The sequence below is a fragment of the Lucilia sericata genome, unplaced genomic scaffold (assembly GCF_015586225.1).
Source record: "Lucilia sericata isolate MDLA Ls3-8-SP2 unplaced genomic scaffold, ASM1558622v1 Contig001070F_arrow, whole genome shotgun sequence".
Lineage (NCBI taxonomy): Eukaryota > Metazoa > Arthropoda > Insecta > Diptera > Calliphoridae > Lucilia > Lucilia sericata.
Genome location: NW_023995047.1, coordinates 46,930 through 58,611, shown reverse-complemented (window position 1 = coordinate 58,611; position 11,682 = coordinate 46,930). Strand labels below are relative to the sequence as shown.

At 30.1% G+C, this 11,682-nt stretch overlaps 1 protein-coding gene across 4 annotated transcripts in view; it reads right to left on the bottom strand.

Moving 5' to 3' along the window:
- Nucleotides 1–11,682, bottom strand: part of LOC119609862 (neurogenic protein mastermind) — a 72,555-nt gene that overhangs the window by 55,282 nt on the left and 5,591 nt on the right. For 3 of the 4 annotated variants that reach the window (XM_037964853.1, XM_037964855.1, XM_037964856.1), the window contains one exon: nt 1,716–2,206. In XM_037964853.1, the coding sequence (XP_037820781.1) occupies nt 1,716–1,727 (12 nt within the window). In that variant the 5' untranslated portion in view covers nt 1,728–2,206. Of the gene's footprint in view, nt 1–1,715; nt 2,207–10,208; nt 10,312–11,682 lie in introns of those variants that run through there. The other variant, XM_037964854.1, reaches the window with a different exon arrangement.

Below are 11,682 nucleotides of genomic sequence, written 5' to 3'. Positions count from 1 at the left end.
AATAAAAGTTTTATTCGATTTTAAAGGATTAAATCAATTTTCTTATTTATTTCTAAAAACAAGTTTCTATTTGATAAATATTCACGCATTTACACATGAACTAGAACTGAACTAGAACTGAACTAGAACTGAACTAGAACTGAACTAGAACTGAACTAGAACTGAACTAGAACTGAACTAGAACTGAACTAGAACTGAACTAGAACTGAACTAGAACTGAACTAGAACTGAACTAGAACTGCACTAGAACTGAACTAGAACTGAACTAGAACCGAACTAGAACTGAACTAGAACTGAACTAGAAATGAACTAGAACTGAACTAGAACTGAACTAGAACCGAACTAGAAATGAACTAGAACTGAACTAGAACTGAACTAGAACTGAACTAGAACTGAACTAGAACTGAACTAGAATTGAACTACAACTGAACTAGAACTGAACTAGAATAAACTAGAACTGAACTACAACTGAACTAGAACTAAACTAGAACTGAACTAGAACTGAAATAGAACTGAACTAGAACTGAACTAGAACTGCACTACAACTGAACTAGAACTGAACTAGAACTGAACTAGAGCTGAACTAGAACTGAACTAGAACTGAACTAGAACTGAACTAGAACTGAACTAGAACTGAACTAGAACTGAACTAGAACTGAACTAGAACTGAACTAGAACTGAACTAGAACTGAACTAGAACTGAACTAGAACTGAACTAGAACTGAACTAGAACTGAACTAGAACTGAACTAGAACTAGAACTGAACTAGAACTGAACTAGAACTGAACTAGAACTGAACTAGAATGACTAGAACTGAACTAGAACTGAACTAGAACTGAACTAGAACTGAACTAGAACTGACTAGAACTGAACTAGAACTGAACTAGAACTGAACTAGAACTGAACTAGAACTGAACTGAACTAGAACTGAACTAGAACTGAACTAGAACTGAACTAGAACTGAACTGAACTAGAACTGAACTAGAATGAACTAGAACTGAACTAAAACTGAACTTGAACTGAACTAGAACTGAACTAGAACTGAACTAGAACTGAACTAGAACTGAACTAGAACTGAACTAGAACTGAACTAGAACTGAACTAGAACTGAACTAGAACTGAACTAGAACTGAACTAGAACTGAACTAGAACTGAACTAGAACTGAACTAGAACTGAACTAGAACTGAACTAGAACTGAACTAGAACTGAACTAGAACTGAACTAGAACTGAACTAGAACTGAACTAGAACTGAACTAGAACTGAACTAGAACTGAACTAGAACTGAACTAGAACTGAACTAGAACTGAACTAGAACTGAACTAGAACTGAACTACTGAACAAGAACTCAAATAGTTTGTATTAAAGACTTAACCACAGTCTGCTCTATAGACTACACTATAGTCTGGACCAAAGATTAAACAAACTATAGAGAGGGAATTAGAACTGAACTAGAACTGAACTAGAACTGAACTAGAACTGAACTACTGAACAAGAACTCAAATAGTTTGTATTAAAGACTTAACCACAGTCTGCTCTATAGACTACACTATAGTCTGGACCAAAGATTAAACAAACTATAGAGAGGGAATTAGACTAAATAATACTAGATTGTGGGCTGGAGTTTGTAATGGACTATAGTCTAGACTAAAGACAAGACTATAGCTAGTTATAGGATAAATTTGATTATATTATATTATATTTCCAAAAATTTACCCAAATATTCATTAAAATAGTTTAACAGCTTAAGAGATTCCTTAAAGAATATGGAGAGAGCTTTCTTTTATATGCTTAAGTGATGTACAATAAAATTTTTTTCTGTTAATTGTTGTAGGAGTTTTAAGTAACACGCGTTTTTTTTTTTTGTAGCAGGAGATGTTGTTATAGCGTTTTTAACAACGTGATGTTAATATTTAAAGACGAAGACAGGATGGTTTATTATTATTAAGCAGAGTTGTATTTTTAGGTAAGATAGTAGTAGTAGTAATAGTAAAAAGGTAGTTGTTTTAATGAGTTTATAATTTACGCAGATGTCGTCGTAAAGTTTTTTGCAATACTTTATAATTAAATGACATTTTATGTAGATTATTTAAGTCTTGCATGATTTGCTGATGATTTTTCGGGAAATTCTTTGGTGTTGTTTTATTAAGTTAAATTTTTTGGTAGTTTTTTAGGGAGTTTTTTCTCTAAGTTTTTATGTTATAAAACTGTAAGTTAAAAATATATATAAAAAAATGTTTTATTTATAATTTATAAAAATTAGTTTTTTTTATAATTTCGCTGGTTTGTGGTTTAATTTTTTATATTTTATGTAAATGAATTTTTTATTTTTTTGTAATTTTTGCTTTTATTAATTATTTATTATTTAAGTTTAATTGTTTTTTTTTTATTTTTGGTATTTTGTTTTAGTTTTGTTACGCTTTGTTTATTTTTCTGGCAGTATAAATTTAAAATATTTTATATTTTTGTTATAATTTTATTTTTATGAAATGTTTTTTGATTTATTGTTAATAAATTTGTAGCAAATGCTTGAATGCTTTTTAAAATTTTTTTTTTCAGTGGCGGTTAAAGTCTTTAAAAAACTATATGTTTTGAATTAAGCAGTTTTTTTCTTGACACTTGCTTTTTTACTACAATAACAAAAACTTTCATTCACTTTACGAATGTTGCATGGCAACCTGCTCAACTGTTTAAGCAAGTTTCAAATAGATAAATAAAATTGCAATTGTTCAGCTACTTTTCTACAAAACAATAACATTAATAAAAATAAAAAAAAAAAAAAATAAAGAAAACAACAACTACTGAGCAAAAAAAAAAAATTGCAAAAACAAAAACAATTCAAAACCAAAATAAAGAAACAGATAAACAAAAGCAGAATTATAAAAATCAACAATAATAAATCAAGGTTTTACGATGAGCAACACTTTGGTTTGATATTTGTGCATGTATGTATGTAAATTTATGTATGTATGTAACACAGAGTTGGTAATTTGGATACTATTGAAAAGTGTTGGTACTCTTCAGTTTTGTTACACTTTCGGGTGTAAACTATAGTCTATAGCACAGACTACAGTCTGGTATATAGTCCAGACTATAGTCTATTCCATAGTCCAGACTGTAGTCTATTCTATAGTCCAGATTTAAGTTTACTCTATAGTTCTTGTTGCTACTGAACAAGAACTGAACTATCATTGAACTGAACTATAACTGATCTGAACTAGAACTGATCTGAACTAGAACTGAACTAGAACTGAACTAGAACTGAACTAGAACTGAACTAGAACTGAACTAGAACTGAACTAGAATTAAACTAGAACTAAACTAGAACTGAACTAGAACTAAACTAGAACTACTGAACTAGAACTGAACTAGAACTGAACTAGAACTGAACTAGAACTGAACTAGAACTGAACTAGAACTGAACTAGAACTGAACTAGAACTGAACTAGAACTGAACTAGAACTGAACTAGAACTGAACTAGAACTGAACTAGAACTGAACTAGAACTGAACTAGAACTGAACTAAAACTAAACTAGAACTGAACTAGAACTGAACTAAACTGAATTAGAACTGAACTAGAACTGAACTAGAACTGAACTAGTACTGAACTAGAACTGAACTAGAACTGAACTAGAACTGAACTAGAACTGAACTAGAACTGAACTAGAACTGAACTAGAACTGAACTAGAACTGAACTAGAACTGAACTAGAACTGAACTAGAACTGAACTAGAACTGAACTAGAACTGAACTAGAACTGAACTAGAACTAGAACTGAACTGAACTAGAACTGAACTAGAACTGAACTAGAACTGAACTAGAACTGAACTAGAACTGAACTAGAACTGAACTAGAACTGAACTGGAACTGACTAGAACTGAACTAGAACTGAACTAGATCTGAACTAGAACTGAACTAGAACTAAACTAGAACTGAACTAGAACTGAACTAGAACTGAACTATAACTAAACTAGAACTGAACTAGAACTGAACTAGAACTGAACTAGAACTGAACTAGAACTGAACTAGAACTGAACTAGAACTGAACTAGAACTGAACTAGAACTGAACTAGAACTGAACTAGAACTGAACTAGAACTGAACTAGAACTGAACTAGAACTGAATTATAACTGAATTATAACTGAACTAGAACTGAAATAGAACTGAACTAGAACTGATTTAGAACTGAAATAGAACTGAACTAGAACTGATTTAGAACTGAACTAGAACTGTACTAGATCTGAACTAGAACTGAACTAGAACTGAATTAGAACTGAACTAGAACTGAACTAGAACTGAACTAGAACTGAACTAGAACTGAACTAGAACTGAACTAGAACTGAACTAGAACTGAAGAACTGAACTAGAACTGAACTAGAACTGAACTAGAACTGAACTAGAACTGAACTAGAACTGAACTAGAACTGAACTAGAACTGAACTAGAACTGAACTAGAACTGAACTAGAACTGAACTAGAACTGAACTAGAACTGAACTAGAACTGAACTAGAACTGAACTAGAACTGAACAAGAACTGAACTAGAACTGAACTAGAACTGAACTCTTTTCCCAGCTCTGCTTTAAATGTATTTAGATATGTTTATTTATTTATTTTTTTTTTTGTTGCCACTTTATTTCAATTTTTCTGTTCGTTTGTTTTTTCTTCATCTTCTAAATAATAAAAGTTTTGAATCTTCTTTTTGTTTTTTGTAGATTAAATAAAAATACTTTATTATTTCTGTGTGCAGTGATACCAGAGTAAAATAATAATTAAATTTTACGTGACATCTAGCAAGAAAAATTTATCTTTCTAAAGTTTGTATTTTTTCTGTTTTTGCAAAATTTTATTTAAGGAAATAGAATAAAATTTAAGAAATAAAATTCGTTTCCTATAAAACTGAAACAAAGTGAAATATTTTATATTTATAACAAATTTCTTATACAAAGTTGACAGCACTTATAAATAATGAGGCCACATTGAAATTACATGGTAACGTTTTTAAAATGATTTTATTTTCTAACATTTTTATCAAACTTGAACAGTTTAATGTTATGTTTGAAATGGTAATTTTTAAACAATTTTTGTAAATTAACATTTTAAATATTTAAATGTTACCATATTATTTATGAGAGGAATATGAAATGAATACACATATGAATGGGTGTTACCAAAAGAGCGAGCTCACATTAGACAAATTTTATAACTTTTTCAAATAATTGTTAATTAACTAAAAATTTTGGTATAATTTTGTTTATTACTTTCTAATTTGAAAAAATTTAGAAAATATTTAGAAAATATTTCATTTTCTTTATGGAATTACTCATACTCTGAACGTTTATCTTTTAAAAATTGTGGAGAAACCAAACGAAAAATAAAACACAACATTTGTGTATGTATATGGGAAAAACTAAAAAGTAATTTAAATTTTTACGACTCCATTGGTAATAAAAACAAAATGAAAATTATATTATTTTACACACAAATTCTCAAGTTAACCAGGCAATGAATTCAACCAAAATATACACTCAAACAATATTAACAGTTTTTCTAAAAAAAACAATATGAAGCAACACTGTTTTAAACTGAAATGTTTACCAACAGTAATTAGAGATGATAGAAATCTATTTAAAAGAAGGTGATAAAAAAATCGATATTAAAAAAAATTCTTAAAACAAATTCTTAAAACTAATTCTACTAACAATTTTGTCTTTTCGTTCAAAAGAAATTCTAAGATTTTTATCATTATTTAATTAAATTATTAAATTTTCTTTTCACCAACAATAGTTAAACATAATTGATTGACACAGTCGGCAGCACTTTGCTAGTTTATAATACGGAAGTGTTTTTATATTTTATTTTTCGAAAAAAAAAATGCTTACTCAGTCACTTAATAATATTATGGTTTTTCAATTAAAACATGCTGTTTATCTAATGAAAACAGAAAAGCGACGCAAAGCGTTTTACTTGAAAAGTAAACAAAATAAAAAAACCTATAATAATAAACATTTTAATATGCAACTTAATGAAATTAATCAGAAAATAGTTCCTATCTATTCATAAAATAAATTAAAATTTCATAATAAATTAAAAATAAACTGTCGTTATAGCTTTAGTTTAAGACTTATGGAGACAGAGGAGCCTTAGCTCAAAACCACAAAATAAATTATATTAATAAGTAAAGGGTGAGTGAGTGACAAGAACTGCAATGAAAACGACCAACGGCAGGCGATACAATTTGGATTTGAAACAAAAAATATGAAATGTTCTAGTTGAGTTCTAGTTCAGTTCTAGTTCAGTTCTAGTTCAGTTCTAGTTCAGTTCTAGTTCAGTTCTAGTTCAGTTCTAGTTCAGTTCTAGTTCAGTTCTAGTTCAGTTCTAGTTCAGTTCTAGTTCAGTTCTAGTTCAGTTCTAGTTCAGTTCTAGTTCAGTTCTAGTTCAGTTCTAGTTCAGTTCTAGTTCAGTTCTAGTTCAGTTCTAGTTCAGTTCTAGTTCTAGTTCAGTTCTAGTTCAGTTCTAGTTCAGTTCTAGTTCAGTTCTAGTTCTAGTTCAGTTCTAGTTCAGTTCTAGTTCAGTTCTAGTTCAGTTCTAGTTCAGTTCTGGTTCAGTTCTAGTTCAGTTCTAGTTCAGTTCTAGTTCAGTTCTAGTTCAGTTCATAGTCTAATCTATAGTCCAAAACTTAGGCTAGTTAAGGCCTGACTTTTGTCCATTTTATAATCCAGACTATTGTAGTCTATTGTCTAGACTACAGTCTAGTATATAGTCTAGTATATAGCCTTGTCTATAGTCTAGTATACAGTCTAGTCTGTAGTCTAGAGTCTAGACTATAGACTAGACTATAGACTAGTCTACAGACTAGACTATAGAGAAGACTATAGTCTAGACTAGCGTCTAGTATATAGTCTAGTCTATAGTCTAGTCTATAGTCTAGTCTATAGTCTAGTCTATAGTCTTGTCTATAGTCTAGTCTATAGTCTAGTCTATAGTCTAGTCTATAGTCTAGTCTATAGTCTAGTCTATAGTCTAGTCTATAGTCTAGTCTATAGTCTAGTCTAGTCTATAGTCTAGTCTAGTCTATAGTCTAGTCTATAGTCTAGTCTATAGTCTAGTCTATAGTCTAGTCTGTAGTCTAGTCTATAGTCTAGTCTATAGTCTAGTCTATAGTCTAGTCTATAGTCTAGTCTAGTCTATAGTCTAGTCTAGTCTATAGTCTAGTCTAGTCTATAGTCTAGTCTAGTCTATAGTCTAGTCTATAGTCTAGTCTATAGTCTAGTCTATAGTCTAGTCTATAGTCTAGTCTGTAGTCTAGTCTACAGTCTAGTCTATAGTCTAGTCTATAGTCTAGTCTATAGTCTAGTCTATAGTCTAGTCTATAGTCTAGTCCTATAGTCTAGTCTATAGTCTAGTCTATAGTCTAGTCTATAGTCTAGTCTATAGTCTAGTCTATAGTCTAGTCTATAGTCTAGTCTATAGTCTAGTCTATAGTCTAGTCTATAGTCTAGTCTATAGTCTAGTCTATAGTCTAGTCTATAGTCTAGTCTATAGTCTAGTCTATAGTCTAGTCTATAGTCTAGTCTATAGTCTAGTCTATAGTCTAGTCTATAGTCTAGTCTATAGTCTAGTCTAGTCTATAGTCTAGTCTATAGTCTAGTCTATAGTCTAGTCTATAGTCTAGTCTATAGTCTAGTCTATAGTCTAGTCTATAGTCTAGTCTATAGTCTAGTCTATAGTCTAGTCTATAGTCTAGTCTATAGTCTAGTCTATAGTCTAGTCTATAGTCTAGTCTATAGTCTAGTCTATAGTCTAGTCTAGTCTAGTCTTGTCTAGTCTATAGTCTAGTCTATAGTATAGTCTATAGTCTAGTCTATAGTCTAGTCTATAGTCTAGTCTATAGTCTAGTCTATAGTCTAGTCTATAGTCTAGTCTATAGTCTAGTCTATAGTATAGTCTATAGTCTAGTCTATAGTCTAGTCTATAGTCTAGTCTATAGTCTAGTCTATTAGTCTAGTCTATAGTCTAAGTCTATAGTCTAGTCTTAGTCTAGTCTATAGTTAGTCTATAGTCTAGTCTATAGTCTAGTCTATAGTCTAGTCTATAGTCTAGTCTATAGTCTAGTCTATAGTCTAGTCTATAGTCTAGTCTATAGTCTGTCTATAGGTCTAGTCTATAGTCTAGTCTATAGGTCTAGTCTATAGTCTAGGTCTCAGTCTAGTCTATAGTCTAGTCTATAGTCTAGTCTAGTCTAGTCTATAGTCTAGTCTATAGTCTAGTCTATAGTCTTAGTCTATTAGTCTAGTCTATAGTCTAGTCTATAGTCTAGTCTATAGTATAGTCTATAGTCTAGTCTATAGTCTAGTCTATAGTTAGTCTATAGTCTAGTCTATAGTCTAGTCTATCTATAGTCTAGTCTATAGTCTAGTCTATAGTCTAGTCTAGTCTAGTCTAGTCTAGTCTATAGTCTAGTCTATAGTCTATAGTCTAGTCTATAGTCTAGTCTATAGTCTAGTCTATAGTCTAGTCTATAGTCTAGTCTATAGTCTAGTCTATAGTCTAGTCTATAGTCTAGTCTATAGTCTAGTCTATAGTCTAGTCTATAGTCTAGTCTATAGTCTAGTCTATAGTCTAGTATATAGTCTAGTCCATAGTCTAGTCTGTGGTCTAGTGTATAGTCTAGATTATAGTCGGGTCGATAGTCTAGTCTATAGTCTAGTCTGTAGTCTAGTGTATAGTCAAGTTTTTAATCGGGTCTATACTCTAGTTTATAGGCTAGTCTATAATGTAGTCTATAGTCTAGTCTTTAGTTGCGATTATAAACAAAAGTATAGGTCGTCTGTAGTTGGACGCTGTCATTGCAGTTGAGTGTCCATACTAACCAAAATGGTCGTACACTTAACAAAATTAATTCTTAAATTAAAATAAAAATAATCACAAAGCAAAAGCACTAAATCTCAAAGCTAATTTAACAAAAACGATAATAAAATAAATAAAAAGTAAATAATATATTTTATTTTATTGTTTTTGTGTGTAATATTTTGTTTTTGCATTCTTCTCATCAAAAACAAAGAAAGCAACAACTACAACAAACGAGAAAAATCATAACAAAGTAGAGTAAAGTGAGTAATTGTTGATGTTTATTTTTGTTGTTACTGTTGTAGTTTTGCTGCTAATAATGTTATTATTATTATTTTTGTTGTTGTTGTTGCGTACATACAACAACAAAAATCGAAATTATTTCTTTATGCTTTTATTTGAAAGCTGCTACTGCTGCTGCTGCTGCGTCAACTTTTGTTGCTTTTTTTTGCTGTTTTGTGCTGTTGTTTTTGTTTTATTATGTCAAGGTTCGCGGCACAATTCTACCGTGTACGATTTTTTGTAGGAAAAACAGCAACAACAACCACAAAAGCAACATTATTACAGAAAAAACTATATATGATTTTTCCTACTCTTCTACTACTATTTCTTACTACTAATGCTGCTGCTCTGCTGCTGCAGCAAAAAGTGTGTTAGTTGCTTTTTGTGGAATTTAGAAAAAATGTTATTTTAATAATTTTGTGAAATTTAAGTAGAATTGTGAAATAATTTTAATTATTACTCTTTTTTTTGATATATAATTAAGATGTTTATTAAGTTAATGACTATATTTAAACAGAAAAAAGAACAAAAACAAATTATAATAAAAAAATCTTAAGACAGGTGGCAGCTTTAAATAATGAGAAACCAATTAAGATTTAAACAAAATTATAACAAAGAATTTCAAACAATATTTTTGTATTAAATCTGTTCTTTGTTAATTAAACTAATTGTATTTAAGAAAATTTCACAATTTCAAAGGAAATTATAATACAAACTAAAAAAGTATCTTTTTCAAAAAGTTTCTCATTGACTCCCACCATTAGGACATAAATGAAAGAAAAACCTAATAAATAAAATATTTCTTTATTTTGTAAAAAAAAACAATATTGATTAGTTTTCTTCTCCATAACAGAAAAATATTGCCAATAGTATGAATATTGCAGTAGTTTATATGTATATATTTTTGTCATTTTTTCTAAATTTCCACAATATTTAAATTGTAACGGAAATTAACATTCAGCCATGTTGTTTTTTTGAAAATTAACTAACAAATCCCTAAACATTTGTTAGGTGTATGAGTGAGTGTGTGTGTGTGTGAGAATGAGTTTGTTAAAGGATTAAAATACTAAATGCTTACTTGCCATCAACATCATCATCATCATCATATAGTAATAATTTTATTGAGTACACATGTTCGTAACTTTTGACATACTAATAAAAGTTATACAATTTTCATTTCCTGTGGCAGTTTTGTGTATTTAGGAGGTATATTTTTGGTAAATAAGGACTTTAAGTTTTGTTGTTTGAAATGAAAATTATAGGAAATTCTCTAATATGATGAAATAGTTTTCACTCTAGTAAATAGTCCAGTTTAAAGTCTAGTCTATAGTCTAGTCTATAGTATAGACTACAGTCTTGTCTATAGTCTAGTCTATAGTCTTGTCTATAGTTTAGTCTATAGTAAAGTTTTTAGTTTAGTCTATAGTCTATTTTATAGTCTTGTCTATAGTTTATTAGTCTATAGTCTATTCTATAGCCTAGCCTATAGTCTAGTCTATAGTCTAATCTATAGGCTAGTCTATAATCTAGTCTATAGTCTAGTCTGTAGTCTAGCATATAGTCTATTCTATAGTATAGTCTATAGTCTAGTCTGTAGTCTAGTCTATAGTGTAGTCCATAGTCTAGTATATAGTGTAGTCTGTAGTGAAGTCTACAGTTTAGTCTATAGTGTAGTCTATAGTCTAGTCTATAGTCTAGTCTATAGTCTAGTCTATAGTCTAGTCTATAGTCAAGTCTATAGTCTAGTCTATAGTCTAGTCTATAGTCTAGTCTAGTCTATAGTCTAGTCTAGTCTATAGTCTAGTCTAGTCTATAGTCTAGTCTATAGTCTAGTCTAGTAGTCTAGTCTATAGTCTAGTCTATAGTCTAGTCTATAGTCTAGTCTATAGGTCTAGTCTATAGTCTAGTCTATAGTCTAGTCTATAGTCTAGTCTATAGTCTAGTCTATAGTCTAGTCTATAGTCTAGTCTATAGTCTAGTCTATAGTCTAGTCTATAGTCTAGTCTATAGTCTAGTCTATAGTCTAGTCTATAGTCTAGTCTATAGTCTAGTCTATAGTCTAGTCTATAGTCTAGTCTATAGTCTAGTCTATAGTCTAGTCTATAGTCTAGTCTATAGTCTAGTCTATAGTCTAGTCTATAGTCTAGTCTATAGTCTAGTCTATAGTCTAGTCTATAGTCTAGTCTATAGTCTAGTCTATAGTCTAGTCTATAGTCTAGTCTATAGTCTAGTCTATAGTCTAGTCTATAGTCTAGTCTATAGTCTAGTCTATAGTCTAGTCTATAGTCTAGTCTATAGTCTAGTCTATAGTCTAGTCTATAGTCTAGTCTATAGTCTAGTCTATAGTCTAGTCTATAGTCTAGTCTATAGTCTAGTCTATAGTCTAGTCTATAGTCTAGTCTATAGTCTAGTCTATAGTCTAGTCTATAGTCTAGTCTATAGTCTAGTCTATAGTCTAGTCTATAGTCTAGTCTATAGTCTAGTCTTAGGTCTATAGTCTAGTCTATAGTCTAGTCTATAGTCTAGTCTATAGTCTAGTCTATAGTCTAGTC